The sequence below is a fragment of the Pelodiscus sinensis genome, chromosome 2 (genome assembly GCF_049634645.1).
Source record: "Pelodiscus sinensis isolate JC-2024 chromosome 2, ASM4963464v1, whole genome shotgun sequence".
Lineage (NCBI taxonomy): Eukaryota > Metazoa > Chordata > Testudines > Trionychidae > Pelodiscus > Pelodiscus sinensis.
Window position 1 is genome coordinate 61,135,292 of NC_134712.1, and position 19,256 is coordinate 61,154,547.

At 40.8% G+C, this 19,256-nt stretch overlaps 1 protein-coding gene across 10 annotated transcripts in view; it reads left to right on the forward strand.

Moving 5' to 3' along the window:
• The window catches only part of ASPH (aspartate beta-hydroxylase), a 188,147-nt gene that overhangs the window by 88,000 nt on the left and 80,891 nt on the right, over window positions 1-19,256 (forward strand). For 9 of the 10 annotated variants that reach the window (XM_075920630.1, XM_075920638.1, XM_075920631.1 and 6 more), the window contains 4 exons: window positions 638-682; window positions 803-844; window positions 3,512-3,562; window positions 4,303-4,347. In XM_075920630.1, the coding sequence (XP_075776745.1) occupies window positions 638-682; window positions 803-844; window positions 3,512-3,562; window positions 4,303-4,347 (183 nt within the window). The remainder of the gene's footprint in view (window positions 1-637; window positions 683-802; window positions 845-3,511; window positions 3,563-4,302; window positions 4,348-19,256) is intronic. The other variant, XM_075920632.1, reaches the window with a different exon arrangement.

The following is a 19,256-nucleotide window of genomic DNA, read 5'->3' on the forward strand; positions in this document are numbered from 1 at the left end:
CTTGCCTCACTTTCCCTCTTCCGAGAGGCTTATTGACCTTCCACAATCTTTTGTAGGATGGCCCCCACCTGTGGTAACTTCGAGATGCAGGTCACAATATGACATACCTTTGGGCCTCGATTTCCCCTTTCTCCTAGAGTCCCTAATAGCACCATCTACATTCTCTATGGGTGCGTCTAGACTGGCAAGCGGTCTACACTGGCTGCTTGAATTTGCACAAGAGCACTGACTTTAATGTACAAAATCAGTGCTTTTTGTGCAAATACTTTCACACTCCCGCTGGGGGAAAGCCCTCTTGTGCAAGAATACTTGCGCAAGAAGGCCAGTGTAGACTGGGAAGAAGTGTTTTGCGCAAAAAAAGCCTCGATGGCTAAAATGGCGATTGGGGCTTTCTTGCGCAAAATCGCGTCTAGACTGGCCACGGATGCTTGAACATACACTTCTCACGAAGGAGAAGGATGGTCTATTGGTTGAGGTGCTAGTTTGGGAATCAGACATAAACTTCAAAGACCTTCCTTAACTCAGTCCTGTAAGGTTTGGGAGCCTTAGAAATTAGCCTTAACTTAGAAAGTTGTCGCAAGTTTCACCAGTGTAGAACTTCACATTAGGTGTTGCTACAAATATTGTGTCTTCTCAGTTGCAGGAGTTCTTCCAGAACCAGTAAATGAAGATAGAGAGCCAGGTATATATATTTTTAATAATAGTCTTGCACATATGTCGTGTTCTTTTTTGCAGTCTTTGACTCTAAAACAGCTAATAAAATTTTATTTTATTTTATTTTATTTTAAACCTTGAAATCTAGATGAAACTCCTGAGGATGTAGACATTAATAAAAAACCACCAGGTATGAATATTTGTTTTGTAAAAGTATTTATTTTCATGTTATAACTTCTATATCTGTTCACTAATGTAAAAAAGGAGGAATGTAATTAATGTTACCTGTAGTGCATTAAAAGAAATAGTTTGAACTTTTAGGTCTCCCAAAATAGTGTTAATTTTGCTCATTGATGCACAAAATGTAAATATTTTAATTACTTGCAGATATGTATTTGTGTAATTTAATAGATTGTGTGTATGGACTCTTAATTCAGAATGCAGTGTTATTGTAGTCATGTTGGTCCCAGAAAATTAGAGAGAAAAGGTGGGTTAGGTAATCTCTTAGGCTCTGTCTAGACTGTAAGCCTCTTTTGAAAAGGAGCGTCTAGACTGCAACCGGTACTTTCGAAAAAGCACAGTTTACATTACATAGCATTACCTTTTTTTGAAAGAGCACTTTTGAAAAAAGGCGTTCTTCCTTGTAAATAAAGGTTTTCAGTGGTCGAAAAAACTGCCATGTTCTTTCGATTTATTGTCTACAGAACGTGGCAGCAGTCTAGACGCCGCAGGGGAAGTTTTTTTTAAAAAGGCCACTTTTTTCTACAAACAACCCTGTAGTCTAAACAAACCCTTATTTGCCCAACTTCTGTTGATGAGTGAGAAAAACTTTAAGTGGTCCAGTAATATTACCTCATCAATCTTGCCTCTCTTAATTTTGAAGATTATTTGAAAATATACAAGTTTGAAAACCTTCATATTTGTGACTTTGTCGTTGCTAGCTATATTCTTGTTGGGCTGAACATAATACAGAGTAGTGGTCTTGGAAGGGCCACTTAATATGCCAGCTCACTACACATGGAATTTCTCATCTGGGACTCTCTGGTCTGGTGACATCCATGGTCCAGTAGGACCACGGGTATTGCTGGACCAGAGAGCCCCCAGACCAGAGGGCTAGGTGACCAAGGGGTTGGCTGTGGCAGCCTTGGGACATTAGAGCCATGGCAGCCCAAGGAGCAGAGCCACGGCAGCTCCAGAGGCTCTAGGTTAGTGAAGCTACGGAAGCACTGTCAGCCCCAAGGAATGGAGCCCTGGTAACTCTGGGGTCATCACTGCCGCAGCAGCCCTGATGCCCTGCGCCCTGGCAGCGCTGGAGCCAGAAAGCTGCGGAAGCCCCAAGATAAGGAAGTCCAGCATTCCCTGGAAGTGGAGCCCTGGTAGCTCCATACCCACTGCAGCCCCGGCACCCTGGAGCTGTGGCAGTGTTGGTGCCTGAGAGCTGTGACAGTGGAGTCCCAGCAGTCACTGGGCGTTGGAGCTGTGGGTGAGCTGGGAACTAGGTCTGCTGACAGATCCTGGGAGAGCCCAGAGTCCTGTCAGCAGAGGGATGGAATTGAGCTCCCTTGGTCCAGCAAACTCCCTCATTTGAGACAAGTCAGATCCTGAAGGTGCCAGACCAGGGAGGTACAACCTGTATAAGAAAAATCTTACAAACCTTCCTCTGTCCTTGCTCAGGCAGTATTTCTAGCCAACTAACTAACTAACTAACTTTTTTTTTCCCCCGAGTAATGTCTATAGGATTTGACCCTGTATTAATGTACAGTAAAGTCTCGGTTATCCGATTTTCACTAATCCAACCTTCCGTTTTATCTGACGGTGCTGCCTGTCACGCGACAGTATGGGTCTCCAGGGACACTTCATACCACAATGGCACACAGCGCGGGCTCAGCAACTCTATCTCCGCACTCCACGCCTGGGCCAGCTCACGTCCATGCTGCGGACTCACCCAGGCCCAGCATACCTGAGCGCTGTGTCCCCCTTGGGGCCCAATCCTGGCCATCCTGCCGCGTTAGTGGCTCCGCTTTTAGAAGCGGGCCTGGACCCGGCCGGAGCAAGCAGGGAGTCTGGGCCGAGGCAGGAAGGGTAGGGAAGGAGGGTGTGTGGTGAGGGGAGGCAGGAGCACCGGGGCCTTGGGCTCATCCGGGAGGCCTGTGGGAGGAAGAGGAAGGGGGAGGCTGGGGGCAGAGGGGGAGGGAGAGAGTTGCCTCTGTGCGGAGCGAGCCCTGCTCCCGGCCGTAGCAAGCAGGGAGTCCGGGCCAAGGGGAGGAGGGTGTGTGGCGAGGGGAGGCAGGAGTGCCGGGGCCTTGGGCATGTCTGGGTGGCCCGGGGAAGAAGGGGGCGGGGGAAGTGGCATCCAGAATCCACCGGGGAGGGGGCAGCACACGCGCCAACTGCCCCCGAGACAAAGAGCAGAGCCTGCTTGGGAGGCTCCTCCCTCCCCCCCCCCCCCCCCCGCACCTCCCTAGCTGCCGCTGTCCCTGTTGTTCGACATTTCCGGTTATCCGACCATCCTCCGGTCCCGTTTAGGTCAGATAACCAAGACTTTACTGTAGCTTTTTTTCTACCTTATGAAAATGTTTGTTTAGTAAACTTAAAATCTTGTTCTAATATAACTAACTGAAAGTGTATATTTCAGTTGGTATTTCACATTACAATTATTTTAACTTTTTCAGTAAATTGCCATAGATTAAAAGATACTTGTTGTGAAGAGGCATTAAAACTATTGCTCATAAGAGATTTTAATAAGTAATGTCTAGTATCATACCCACTTGTCTGTTGTGTCTGCAGTTAGTGTCACATAAGTAAACTTAGGCACACAATACTAAAACTGTAACATTTTTTAATTTCTTTGCAACAGAGAAAGAAGAGCATATAGAAGATAATGTGGCAGATGAAACTCAGGAAACAGGTTTGTGTAGACACTCTTCTGCAATAAATCTCTACACTCCTAATTTTTGTATATAATATTTCTGTTGTGAAACATAAGGACTAAGACTGCTATAAAATGCAGTCCTGTTCTATAATTATAATAAGAGCTAATTTTTTTTGTCACCAGATTTGTTCTGCAAAGGTTAACAGTATTACAATGCATGCTATTTTTGAAGCTCTTAGTATTTACATTTTTGTAATAATACCTTTGCTATAATATATGTAATACCTCTTGTCACTCAGCCTCACTGTTTGATATTTTTTGGCTTTGAATACATAAGGACATAAGAATGGTCATGCTGAGTCTGGCCACTGGTTCATCTAGCTCAGTATGCTGTCTTCTGACAGAGGCCTGTGCAAGATTCTTCAGAGGGAGTGAACATTCTTTCCCTATTGTCCATTCCCAAATTCTGGTAGTACAATATATTTAATTTAAAATTGTTTTACTGTACATAAATAGGTGAAAGGTATTCATTACTGCAAAATGGATGACCAATGTACACGCACATTTTAAAATATAAACTAGGCTCAGTGTCCCCATTACAGACCCCTAGCAAAATCTTCTTTCTCCCTACAAGCCCTAAAAATAATCTGTTCAGCAGGCATTTTGAAAGAGTATCCTGTATTAATGAAATAGTTACTACTAAAAAAATACATGCAGAATTAAGAGTTTTGAAAACAGACACATTATATATAATTGCTGAAAAATTTGATTTACAGAAGTTCGTGCTGAAGCAGAGAATTACTCGAATGATGATTCAGTAGGTGAGTAATTTTTAGAGTATTCTTTTCTACTAAGCTTAAACTTTTTACAGTTGGAAAATTTAGGAAGAAATCATGCGAGAGAAAGTGAAGGTGCTCAAACATTATGACTTGAGATTGCTTTCTGTTTCTCAAGTAAGTCTTATCTTAATCTGCAAGCAGTTATCATTGAGTCAACAGCAAACAACTTCAGACAGCCCTATTCTAATGAATTTTAATTCATATTTTAAATAAGAAAAAAAGTTGCCGTAACAAAAATGGACTATCCAACTGCTAAAGAGATAAAATGTGTGTATTTGAAGAAAGCAGTGTATTTTTTAGTGTAATTTCTATATCCTTGTCTGGTGCAGAGACTTAGATGTATTGCTGAGTATTTTTGCCTTTGTCATTGGTTAACTGGGCCACTCCAGAACTTATAGTTCCTCCATTCATTATTTGAACGAACAGAGTGTTGCATAGTGTTTGTCACACCCATAAAGATGCTTCAGATCTGCAGAACTTAGACTATTTACTTTTACAAATAGGAACATCATTTGGTTTCTTCATTACTGTCCAGTAAATTGAACATTTTGCACATACTTTCTTTGAGTCCCACTTTTAGAGTTCAATATCATTACCAGTTTTTCTTTTAAAACAGGGTATACAAGTTCTAAGAGTACAGTGCAGAAGTTCATACAAAGTGATGGTTAGGCCTTGCAATTCAGAACAACAGATGTGGCCATCTGACTCTGGTTGCTCTTAGGGGAACCCTTTGTTTGAGGTAGATTCTGGAACACTCTCTGTGCTGCCCAGAATCTCTGAAGTATTTGTTTTGTGATGCCATCCCTAGCTATGTCTTGGAATACCCTTTTCACTAGAACTTGCCATGACATCCTTGACATGCAACCTTATATATATCTTCTACTGTAGCTGTGCTGTAGGAATCTGTATCTGACAGTGTTCAGTACTTCTAAGATCCATTTATGCAACTCCAGGCTTTTCACCTGGCATAAAAAGGCTGAAGTAGAGGTGACCATCAAATCTCTTATATTTGGGGGGGGGGGAGGGAACGCGCCGGGCGTCATATTTCCTGTCTCTTCTGGGTACAAGTCTGTTTCTTCGGTCTTTGGTCAATCCAGTAGAGTTTTAGACACAGGGCTAATATACTTTTTAATTTGTACCACTTAGAATTTGTCAAGTTTTTGTTTTTCAAGTACAAAATATTGTCTGGGTTTATTTTCTGGTACATGACAGAGATAGGCTCATCCTTTATTCAGTTTTCAGCAAGTTCTGTCTAGAGATTTTGGACATATATGTTAGTCAGTATTTAGTTTTATTCCCATTATTTCAGTTAATTCTTCATTTCAAACGGTTGAGCATCTTAAATTATACCTGGAGTCTTAGATATTTCATGTAAAGGCTATATTTCTGATTAAAGTTTTCATTATACTACTTTTGAATGCTCTGTTTTTAAATGCAGTCATATTCTGTTCAGTTATCATCTAGAGCAGTGTTTCCCAATTTCATTTGGCCACGGAACCCCTAGAGTTGCCTTAAAAAAAAAAAAAAAAAAAAAAAAAAAAAGCCCCTTCCGTGTTTCATTGAGGGGAAAAAAAGAGGAAAAAAAAACCCTTCGCCATGGTTCTGTCTCTTTAACAGGGGGCAGGGGAGTTCCGGCTCTTTGTGGAACCCTTGCTTTCACTTCACGGATCCCCAGGGTTCCCCGGAGTACCAATTTGGGAAACACTGATCTAGAGCATAAGTGGTTCAGTGGTTAACTTCTCGCCTGCTATTCAAGGTACCTGCATTTGGTTCACTTTTAGTCAATGCAGGAATGAAAGATCCAAGAACTCCGTGCTGTGACTTTTTAAAAATGAAATAGTTTAACCAAATGATTAGTGTGCTAAATTACATAATGAATTTTGACTGAGGGAATGTAAAATGTTTCTAATTGTACATAATCCTATATTGACTATGAAGTTTACCTAACAAAGGTATTATTAATCCTGGCATGGTACCTGCCACTGTATGACATTGGTAGTATCATTGTTGTGAGACTTATCTAAAAATGTAATTTACTTAATTGTTTAACAGTAGCTGTTTTAGAAAAGGTTTATACACTGAATAAGATGTGGCTGATGTATATCTTTGACAATAGTAAATTCAGTGAAGATAGACAGTATCTAGATTTGGTACGTTTTTGTTTTTGAGGTAGCAATCTTAGTCCAAGGAAAGTTACTTGTCAAGGCTGATGTGTTCCATGGAAATATTTCTTCTGCAGTACGAATAACAGTACTATATGGAGTACAATAATAAAGATGCTAACATTTTATGGCTCTGGTGTAATTAGTCTATAATTTTCAAAGTAGAGAATTGTCCCACTCAATATTCTGCAGCCCAGTACAAAATGTAATAAGATTACCTTGCTGCAGGATTTGCATACCATTTTGAGTCTGAATTCAAATTCCAGTCATCAACTTGAATTTTGTTGATTTTTGGTTTTGAATGATGGCATTCCTGAAATTTAGCATTATTTCTAATGTGATTTCTGCCTCAGTCACATGGTAGTAAATGTTTCCAATAGTTGCCCAAAGTTAAATGACGTATGTTAAATACTCCTATTGTTCCACATGTGTTACTATGTAAACCTGTTACTGTTAACAAAAGTGTGAATGAATAATGTGGAATAAATGTACCCTGATTGTTTACTGTGTGTGTTCCATATGTTCTGGTTTAAAGAGAGCCTTTAAAGTTGTTGCAGATTTTCATAACCCATGCTGAGACTGGCTCAGAGGTAGGCCAGCATTGTAGTGTCTAGTGAATCCATGTCTGGAGAAATTGTGTTTTGCTACCAATACAGAAAATTACAATAGCTAAAACAGTTTGATTCTGGTCTCAGCAAGTACCCCTTTTTCTAAGATAACACTTTGGCTGTGTCTACACTGCACTCCTTTTCCGGAAAAGGGATGCAGATGAGACAAGTTGGAATTGCAAATGAAGCAGGGGATTTAAATATCCCCCACTGCATTTGCATGAACATGGCTGCCGCTTCTTTTCTGCTCGGGGCTTTGCCGGAAAAAAGCGCCAGTCTAGACAGGGATCTTTCGGAAAATAAAGCCTTTTCCGAAAAGTCCCTTATTCCTTTAGGGACCTTTCAGAAAAGGCTTTATTTTCCGAAAGATCCTCGTCTAGACTGGCGCTTTTTTCCGGCAAAGCCCCGAGTCGGAAAAAAACAGCAGCCATGTTCATGCAAATGCAGCGGGGAAAATTTAAATCCCCTCTGCATTTGCAATTCCGACTTGTCTCATCTGCATCCCTTTTTCGGAAAAGGGGTGCAGTGTAGACACTTAAGTCTGAAGATGTTACTTTCTTTTACCAGCATTAACAAATAATTTAGTTTAGCATAGCAAACATGTTCTTCAAGTGATGTCCCCATGGGCGCTCCACTGTTGGTGTTGCATCCGTCCTGGTGCTGCTGCAAATCGGAGATTTTTCAGGCAGTATCTGGTCTGGCTGGGCATGCGCATTGGGGCACATGCCATTTGTACTCACAGACCATCCCCTCACAGTTCCTTCATTGGTCGCAGACAGAGCTCAACCCCTCTCCTCTACTTTTTGTTCTTGTAAAGGAGAATAGAGGTTGGCGAGTTTAGTTTAAAAATTGTTTTAGTTTCTTTGATCAGAATGTTTTAAAAAAAGAAAGACACACAGACTTTTCCTCATGTAAATAGTTTCCCCAACACCACTGCATGGCAAAACTGGGCCTAATGACGACCCTCTTGAAAAAAACAACAAAAAAACCCCCACATTCCACAAAGAGAAGAGAAGATTGCAAGAATAAACTTGGGGTCTTCTGGACTATAACACAGCAGTGAGAGACCTCAGATTGGTATGGCAACGCCGAGAAAAACTCAGCAAAAAACCCCCAACCCCCACATTTTATGGAAATAAGATACAGAAAGAAGACAGACATAAGGGGAAAAACTAATCAGGATGCCTGGTTCTCCCGGGTTTAAGAATGAGACAAGTATTGTGACCCGATGCCCACTTCAAATGGCCACAGGTCCTGTATTCGGTGCTTGGGTGAAACGCATGTTCCTCAGAAATGTGTGCACTTGCTGTAGCCACACAGCAAGGGCACAAAAGGACAGTAAGCTCAGATTAAGGATGCTCCTCTTTGATGTTTTACATCATCAGATGCTCTCAGCCAACATTTTACAACAGACCATGAGTGGGAGAGCCATGCGTGCATCCTATATGCCCCATTTTCCCAGTGCGGGTTTCTGACAGTGGACCTTTTTGCAACATATCAGAATACTAATTGCCTCAGTACTGCTCCAGAACAGGAATAGGACCAGGCTCACTGGTAGGCGCTTTCTTAATCACATGGGAGGCTCCCCTCTGTTATGCATTTCCCCCAATCTCTCTCATACCGAAGGTTATCACAAAGATCCAGTCGAACGATGCCCGAGTCATCCTTATAGCCCCAGCATGGGCCAGACAGATATGATTTCCCTGTCTTTATCGAATGTCTTGTTGATCTCCTTATCCTCTTCCAGTTTATCAAGACCTCCTTTCTCAGAATGCAGGCACCCTTCTCAATCCCCAACCAGAAATGCTACACTTCAAGGCATGGTTTCTCTCTGGTTCTCGGAGGCAGAAAAGAGATGTTTACAGCAAGTGAGGGATGTCTTGCTTCATAGTGCATGACAGACTACTCTCAGTACTTACCTGCAGAAGTGGAAACATTTTACAGCAGGGGTGAGCAATAATTTTTGAGTGGGGGGCCTACCTGGAAGGAGCAGAGCCTTGGATGCAAAGGGTGGAGCCTTTAAATAGCAGGAGTTGAAAGGGCTCGTGCCTCCCCTGCGGCTCCCAGGAATCATGTTAGCTGGCAATTAGAACTGCAAGTCCTTTCAATTCCTGCTATTTAAAGGGCTCTCCTCCTGGCCTCATTGCTAGTGTGTTGTCTGGGAGCTGGGGGCACATCAGCACTTTCAACTGCTTCTATTTAAGGGGCTCATGCCTTCCCTGGTGCTGTTGCCTGATTGCTGCAGGGAAGGCAGGAGCCCTTTAAATAGAAGGATTTGAAAGGGCCCACAGGTCCCTGGCTCCCAGGCAATGGGCTAGCGTGGGGCTGGAGGTGTGAGCCCTTTCAGTTGTTTCTATTTAAAGGGCTTGCATCTGCTGGGTGGTTGCCAGGAAACACAGCTGACCAGGAGATGAGAGCCCTTTAAATAGAAAGAGTTAAAAATGCTCGCAGCTCCAGCACCACTAGCGTGTTTCCTAGGAGCTAGAGACATACAAGCCCTTTCAACTGTTTGTTTAAAGGGCTTGCACCTACCCCATGCCTATCAGGCCACAATTGACATGCCCTCTCCACCAGCACCAATGCTGCCTCCTTTGGCACCTTGCTCGAAGGCACTGAGGGAACCTTCTGATTTTTGCCACCACTCGACACACACGCATAGCTACTATGTATCAGTGCTGGCTTCGGGACCGCGCTACCAGGTCACCACACAATGAGGTCCACAGACAATCTTCTCAGTCCCCATCACCGGTTAGGGGTTCTCACTGTTTACCGAGGTGACCAACCCACCTTGCACTACACTGGCTATGACGATGATTGCAGGAATGTGTTCTTGTCCCAACACTCCTTCTCCAACAAGACCAAGCACACCTTACGATAGACACTGACTACGATACTCCCATCATCCTCCTTGTTATTCAGACTGGTCCTACCATCCTTACCACCCATCATGGTGATCACCATGCCATCGTTGTGTTCCATTGAGGCACCATTCAACATCTCACTACAGGTCTGTGCCAGTCTCATGTCCTCATAGCTCCTCTCTTCTGACGAAGGATTTAGACACGCAAGAATGCATGCACGAAGAAACTGAGGAGAGGCAGGCTGTGCATGCGAACTCCAGGGGCATGAAGAGCATGCCCCCCCTGCGGCGCATGTGCGGCCTGACTAGACATTGCTAGAAAAATCTCCGACCTGCAGTGTCGGGACAGACCCAACACCAACAATGGAGCAAAGGGGGACACATCTTGAATAACTGTTGTTACTGCCCAAGGTTAGTAAAACTTCCCTTTTTAGAACCTAAGGAAAGCAGGATTTCATTTCTATATTAGCCTCCATATTTTTATTCATTGAAGTAACTGTTCTATGAAGGGTAGTTTAGCTGAGCTTGAAAGGCATTTACTTTCTCTTAAGTGAGCCTACATTGGTTTGTGTACAGAGTTTTAGAAATCTTATATGGTACAAGTTAAAAGGTCCAAATGTTTAATTACTGTAGATTTGTCATGGTTTCTTTGCTGGTTAGGGTTATCCTTCCGTTGTATTGTTTTATCTTTAATGCAGCCCTTCTCAAACGCTGAGATTGGACTTCTTGTACATGTTATTTCTCTTCTGGGAAAAGCTGGGAAACGGAGAGGCGAAGAGAATGTTTTTCTCTTTCTTCTTGGGACTTGGAATAAACTACATTTTTTTTAATTAGAAAATTCAGTGCTGATTACTAAATATAGTATAAAAATAAACTATTCAAAATGAAATGTCCCACCCAATAAAACGAAACAGGCTACCTTGTCTATACATACAGTACATAAGCAAAGGATTAAGTATTTTTCCTCACTCAGATGAGAAACTTTGGCAAAGTGTGGAAAATAATACTCATTTAAGAAAATACATATTGTAAGTAAAACTTAGTTTTATGTCAGTATGCAGGTTACAAATCTACAATTAATTAATTAGTAAAAGTGAATGTATAAAGGAAGTAAGTGTAAAATGTATGTCTTGCCTAAATGTCTGCATACATGAGAAGTGGATTTTGCTGTTACTGTATGGCATGTACATATGGCAGGTGAATGAAAAATATTCAGCACTCGTGTCATTTCAGATTTGACCAAGTAGAACTGTTAAATGGAAACACACATGTTACAGTCAGTACTTGGTAGTGTAACTTGTTCATGATGGGGAAGGAGGAAAAACTTCCTCCCAAATGCTGACATGAGTTAATTCTCTTTCAACCCCCGTCTTACTACAGCTGGCGAATTTCCCCAGCTCTTGTATGCCTCTCATGGCTGGTGTGCATCAGCTGCCATCTAGTCCTTTCACTAATTGATGGCTTTTCTCTTGTGTTTTAAGCACCCTAGCTTTCCATTTCCCCAACCCTAGTTTTTTATGGCATTCTGTGAGCATTTTCTGTACTCATTTGTCATTTTGGGGAGGGGAGGATAATTTTTATACATTTCTAACTGGATATGTAACTTTTGTTCAAATATAAATGCTACTTTCAAGGCATCAGACTTTCCTGGCTCCTCTCTTGTGTGAAAGCTTCTTTTCATATTTCTCTCTTCTCTTTTCTACTTCCTCCACTTATAAACAATTTTAACAAACATTTTAGAATGATTGAGTGTTCTGTCTTTTTTCAGATGGATACAAACCATTTTTAAATGATGAATTTAAAGTTTATAAATAAATACATACATACATAAATAAGGCCTTAATACTGGATGTCATCATTTTAAAATAATCTGTTAAAATCACTTAAATATTTATCAGAATAATAAAGCAGTCGTAGCATTTAAAAGACTAACAAAATAGTTTATTAGGTGATGAGTTTTTGTGGGGCAGACTCGCCTCTTCAGTTCATATTCTGAAAGTGAATAGGCCATGACCATTTTATAACAGAGGGAGGGGTACAATGAAAGAAAGTGGTAAAATTACAAACTGACAAATCAGCTCCATAGAACAGAAGGTGGAGTGGAGGGGGGAAATGATAAGGAAGGAGGAAATTGCTTATTGTCAGAGTCAGTTAAGTGGCTAATCTGGGGTCACTACGAATATCAAAAGGTAGGGAATTAACTCACAAACATCCCACTCTCCCCACCTCTAATATCATCAATTCAGACACTTACCTTCCTTCCTTCCCTCCCCCCCCCCCCCCCGCATCCCCCTCCTGTTCTGCAGTGTGATTTGTCCTTTTCATGTGTTCATTTTTTTAATTGTATCCTTTGGTATATATGGTTGTGACTATTTTCTTCCACTATTTGATCTGAGGAAGTGGGTCTGGCCCACGAAAGCTCATCATCTAATAAACCATCTTGTTAGTCTTTAAAGTGCTACATTGTCCTGCATTTTGCTTCAAAAGGTAGGGAGGCTGTCTTTGTAATGCGTAAGATAATTATCATCTTGATTAAGGCCCATTCACAAAGTGTCGAATTTTAGGATAAATAAAAGTTAAATATTTACCAGTGCATGTTTGCTGCTGAAGTCTTAAAGTCAGACCTCTGAATTGGTGGAAGTCACTGGTCACATACTTGGAACCAGAGTTTGTTGAAGTGCCAAACTATCTTTGACAGCAGTAGCCTCTTCTGCAGATACACAGGGAATATTTCTTTCATTTCATTTTATTCAACTGTTTAGCACAGTTCTGTGCCTAATTGATTGAAAGTTAAGAAACTATTTGGGTGTTAAAAAAACAGGAAAGCATGTTTTTCCTCTTGGTGAATACAATTTAGATATAAGAGGATAAAATCTCTTAGTTCTAAAATTGTGAAGGACCTAGTGACCAGAAATGACCAGTTCATTTCACCGAATATAGATACTTTCTTTGTTTAATCCAACAGGTAATTCTGAAGTCAAAATACGCTTTGACAAAAGCTTTTACTTTTGTATTCAGCGTGTTTAAGGTAGTTTTATTTAACTACAGATTGAACCTTTCTAGTCTGGCACTGTCGGGCCCTGACAAGTGCCGAACCAAAGAATTTGCCAAACTATGGGAGGTCACTATTGTCTCGGAAAATTACCAGCCCTTCCACTGTTTACTGGGCTCTTACAAGACTTGTAGGGTGTATATTAGAGCTAAATAACAGCACAGGACACTGAGAGCCAGAACTGGTGGCTGTAAATAAACTTTATGGGACCAAGGCACACTTGGCCACGTAAGTGCGCATCTGTCTAACTAAAATCATGTTGGACCGGAGAGTTGCCGGGTCACAGAGTTCTGGACTAAGGAGGTTCAACCTGAAGTAAAAAAAAGTTTTAAATTCCAATTTTCATTCAAATAGACTTTGATACAAATCATGAGTAAACAATTATTAACAAAGTAAAAAATCACCATTTCTAACATCACAAATGTAAAAATTAAGAACGTGAATAGATGTAGCTTAAGCTGTTTAATAACTTATATCTACACATTTATGTAATCTTCTAAATGTAGTGCAAAGGCTGTCTTTAGTTGTGACTCAGCATATTTAGAAAACAGCCAGTGAGATTAAACCTTTAAGAAAACAGAAAGCACAAATGCAAAACAAAATTAGAATCTGTGAAAAGCATTTACAATAAAACTCCAATTGTCTGGCATCCAGTGGTCTGGCACTCCCAGTAGTCCGACACCAACTGGAACCCGGAAGTGCTCTGGCCAGCCGGACAATTGGAGCTGCTCCATGCCGCTTCCTCAAGTCCGCTGCTGCCGCTGCTGAAACTGACCAGCTGCGGACTTAGGGAAGAGGTGCAGAGTAGTGCAGCTGGGGTAGTGCCGGGTTCGTCCTGCAGCGCCGCCCCTCACCCTCCTGCTCGTTGCTCGGCAGCATCCCATCTGCTCTGCCCCATGGTTTCCCGAAGACCGCCGCTGCTGAAACTGACCAGCGGCGGATTTGGGGAAGGGCGGGCAGAACAGCGGGTGTGCTGCCGGGTTGGTCCTGCAGAACTGCCCCTCACTTGAGCGGCGCTGCGGGACCAACCCGGCAAGTGAGGGGCGGTTCTGTGGGACCAACCCGGCAGCATCCCAGCTGTTCTGCCCCACGGCTTCCCCAAGTCTACCGCTGCTGAAACTGACCAGCAGCGGACTTGGGGAAGCCGTGGGGCAGAGCAGCAAGGGTGCTGGTGGGTTGGTCCCGCATCGCTGCCCCTCACCAGCACCTGGTTCGCCTCATGGCGTGCATTCTCTGCCCAGACCCTTCCCCTCCCCCCCCCCCCCAGGACCCATCACAGCCCCCCTGCTGGAGTACCTCCTGATACTCCGGCATATCTGATAATTCGGCACCCCCTGGATCCCAAAGGTGCTGGATTATCGGAAGTCTGCTGTATTTTAAGGATGGAAGGGTACAGTGATGCTCAAATGTTTCTTCCTGTAAGGGAATATGCCTGTCCCCCATCCCACCTCCCTTTCCCCTTTGGTGCTGAGGGTATGGTGGTATATCCTCTCTGCCCCCTATGGAGGTTGGCCCAGGTTTCACTGTACCCTCCTAGCCAGTTGCCCCACAGCTTGGGAGCCACTGAACTAGTCTGATCTCCTGTAAAACAGAGGTCATAGAATTTTCCAAAATAGTTTAAATCAATTTCATGTTTTCTGATTTTAAATCAATTCATCATATCCTTTTATGTTACTGTGTCACTGGAGTAGGGTTGTTCAGTATGAATTTCCTGTTGGTTTAAAATGCAACAGAAGCATTTTTTCAATTCAGTGTGCTTTATTTGTGCATGTAAGTGTCTTTGGAAAGGTTAGTTACTTAATATTAAATATATTTGATCTGCTTTGGTGTAAACTGAGAGATCCAGTAAGTTTCACAGGCATATAATAATGTCAGCAGGGTTGGCTTGTGGATATAGGGCCTGATTCTTCCCTCATGTAAAACTGTCAAGCTTCAAATAAGTTAACTTGAGAGACTTACACCAGCTAAAGATCAGGCCCATAATGTGGGAATCTTTCAACAGAGGGGTTTGTGTTTGTATAGGAGAAGGGGGTTTAGATAGGACTTGAGTATATTGAAGTTCTGAAACAGGATTCTTAAGGATTTTTGGAAAATGGAACCTCATTGGAAATCCTGCAAGCACTACAGCACAATAATACTTCTCAGAGATAGACTTGAATACATTGTGACATTCAAAGTTATATAGTATAATTGCTAAATATATTTTTTAAAAGCATGGAACTTCAAGCCCCAGTATTGATAACTGTAGGGTAGATCATAAACACATTTCATTTAGTTACAGGGAATAAAATTAATGATGTTTGGTTTAAAAAGAGTTTCAAAACCATAGGAATTGTGAGGTAAGGAAATGTAAACAACCCACAGTGTTGTCCTTGTAATTCGGGATGGGTAATAATTTTTGAAGGGGAGGGGAGCTACTTCACAGATTTCTAAAGAGGCACTGGGCCACCCTGGAAGGGGTGGGGCCAGGAGACTTCCTGTGCTCCCCAGCCCACAGACCCTGATTGGCCTGGGGGTGGAAGAGTGCATGAAGCTTTTACCCCCTGCTCCCATCCAAAGGGTGCACAGCAACTAGAGTGAACCACTGATGTCTAGGTGCTGTGCACTCCTGGCAGCGGGAGGAGTTTTCACGTTTAAAAGCATGTAAAGTCTCCCATTCCTTGACCCCACCCTGCCAGGCATGCATGGTGCCTAGAGGGAACCAATACCTGTTTTGAACAGCTGACAGTTTGTCTTGCCCCCCCCAATGTTACATGCCCCTGGTGGGAGGAGGACACTTCATGCACTCCCCTGCCCCAGATCTTGATTGGCCTGGGGTCGGGGGAGCAGCAGGGTGGCTGCAGGCGGGATCCGGCTTGCGAAGGCTGTCTTGCACACCCCTGCTATAATTCCATGTACCCTCCCCACTCATTCAGAATCTACACAAACTCTGTTTTTAATATTGATAATAAAATAGATACCTGTATTAGACTGCGTCAAACATTATAATCTGATGTAAGTAATATTCACCAAAGATATGTCTGATCTATGTTAAAGATTGTCCATTAAAAAATCCTCCATTATCAAGAATGTAAGACCAAATGCCTGTCAATTTCACCTTCCCCAAAATAACTGAAAAAGTGCAGTTTTTGGAATTTTTATAAATTGTTTTAAAACCACTGTGGTCAGCCTTTGCAAGGATGGGACTCTTACACTTTTGTTGTTCAGATTCTCAAATTCATGTGGATAAACTGTACCTATACAATCACCAGTATAATTGAGCCCACACTGGGGAATTATATCACTTGAACTGTATCTGTTCCTAGACCAATATTATTACAACAGCTCAAGCCATTTCTCAGGGTCTCCGAACAACCATTAGTAACCATAGCATGTTATTTACTAGAGACATAACACATCTTATATGAAGGGATCAGTGTGGCAAGGATAGAGGGAAGGTTCAGTATGACAAAGTTAAGATTATTCTGTATTTACAGGCTAGTCAAAACTTTCCCCAGCTTTCTGATTTTTTTTAAAAAACTTCAGATTATCTTGATTTTTCCTTTTATTATGTTGTCCTGTGTTGACATCTTTAAGTTTAGCTTAACATTTGTGTTAAAATCCCTTTCTCCCCTGTCACAGGTTCTTCCCTTCCACCTGTCATTGACTTTTAAATGTATAACATTTTTGTTTGAATATGGCCCTAATTTCCTTTGAAAGTTAAAATAAGCACAGCATATTCAAAGATCTATTCTTCAGATCAGTATTTAAAATTTGGGAGTCCCCATCTTCGATAGCAACTTTGTGATTATTCTTTAAGTAGTATAGCTGCTGGAAATGATAGCTTTCTCTAAATTAACTACATTGCTACAAAGTTGCATTTTTTTTTTTTTAGCATGTAGAGTTGATTTTTTTTAATTGTGTTTTGGTTGGTCCTTTAATTTAGATTTTTCCCCTTATTTTTTCAGATACTTAAAGCTTCAAAAAGACTGTTCCTACAGCAGGAGGACCAGCCCTAACCATACGCTACACAAGGGGAGCAGATGGTTGTGATAGATCTCATGGTGTAATTACTGAGCAGTTCAGGATCTTGGGAAATGAACACTAAAATATTATAAGTGGGTTGTAGCCAACTGTCATTTTATTACTTTTTTTTAAACATTTAGATGTTTAAATTTACATTCCTGTCTAACTTTGTCAGGTTTAGTGCATTCGTTTATTTTATTTCTCTTTCTTCCCTCTTTGTGACAGCTGTGTGTTTGACATTAATTTTAGATGTGCTATTGAAGCAATTTAATATTCTATTTATGACAAAGCATCAATTGATTTTTTCGAATATTAATATTTATGTGTTTGTTGTGGGTACGTACAGTAAAAATTGGGAACTGATTGGGCAACCAATGTAAAAATGTGATCATGACTTAAAAAACTTAATACTAATGTAACATGAGCTAACTGCATTTTTATTGGAAACACTAGTGAGACCTTGAACTGTGAAGTTTTGATTTGTATCTGTCTGCACTGATATCATGTCAACAATTACACTACATGAGCTTCTAATCATTTAAAATTCCACAGTCTAATTCAAAACATACACTTCTAATTCAAAACAATATATAGACAGATTATTACATGGCATTTTCCATAATCCTTTATATCAAATTTCAAATAGCTTATTTTATTCTCATTTGATTTTAAAACTTAAGGAACTTGAAGACTTCAATTCAGTCTAGCAGGAAGGCAGGGTGGGTGTATATTGGCGCATATGTACGTAATTGGGATCAGTTTGGACTTAGTAAGACATTTTTATTATCCAGAGCACTGACTAATATCATAGTTGGAATTTATGTTGTGTGATACTCAATTAACTATTTGGAAAAGGAAAAACAAAATAGATTTGCATAAATACCCAGCTATTAAATTTAAAAGCTGACTCAGTCAGATATTATTTACCTAAAAATAAGATTTTAAAATTTAAGAATATTGTAAATATAAAAAACAGTTTTAATGACTCAATTCTATTTAATTTAGGTTTTGAATGAATGAAACTTTTAATAAAGCTGAAATATTGTCTACCTATTGCATGCTGCTGTTCTACAACTGTAAAGACATCTTTTCATTCTTGGGCCTTTTCTGTGTTCCTTTTTGGCTCAGGAATAGTTGCTGTGATTATAATATTGTGAAGTCTGACATGGGAACTAGAGAAAATAAAGTACACTATTTTAATATAGGGTATCAGTAAAATAACAGAGATTTTGTTTTAGTTGGCAGGGAGATTTTTTTTTTTAATATTGTTCTGAGATTGTTTCTACATTTACACCCATAGGAAAGGACGTATATGCTTATTTGTGTGGGACTCCTATCACTTTGAGTTCCATGAGAAGAACTAGTATAAAATATGCCCCAAAAGATTTCTTTTACACTTATCAGGTTAGCAATAATCTTCTTAAACTGTGATGTGGGTTGAAGCAGAGTATGGTATTATTTTTGGTGTAAAAGTCTCAGTGATTGTTAATTGCAAAAGCAATACATTTTACAAAGCCATATTTTGTAGGGAGTTTGGGAGTAAAATTTAAGACTTGTAAAGAACAGAAACGTTACTGAATTTTTGTGTAATATAACATTCTGTAGAATTTATGGGACTATGAGGATGTGTTGTGATCAAATTTTGAACACTTGGTAATTAGGTATGTGATTTTTATGAGCTTCTTGTTTACAAAAGTGTGCCAAGCTGGGAACGGTCAAGGGGATCTTAAAAAAATGATTTCTTCTGTTTTAATGTTATCTGCAATAAAAGACAGAAGATTCTCTTTGCTTTGTGGTCTCTTTATTTTGTATTAAATACAGAAATCTGGTGTCTATTGAAGATATTTCAGTGCCTACTTATCTACGAATTAATATCACCATCTGTGTAAACATTTAATATACAGGAAGGATAAAACTCTAGCAAAATATAATATTTATTTTGGTTCTGGGGAGGGAAAATAAAGGGAGGGCAATCTGTTGACATTGTCAACTAGAATGTTGTTGCGTGTTTGCTATGCTTTTGAATCATGTCTGTCCAGTTTTAGAGACAATTGGTTGGCCAAAATTTGGTCTGGGATGTATATATTTTTTTCTTAGAAGGGATGACATTTTATTCACTGAAATATATCAGTCCTTGGTAAAAAGGTCACACGTTCAGTGTAAAATTTCTGGAGGATAGTTGTGCCAGATTTTGAGTTAGAAGT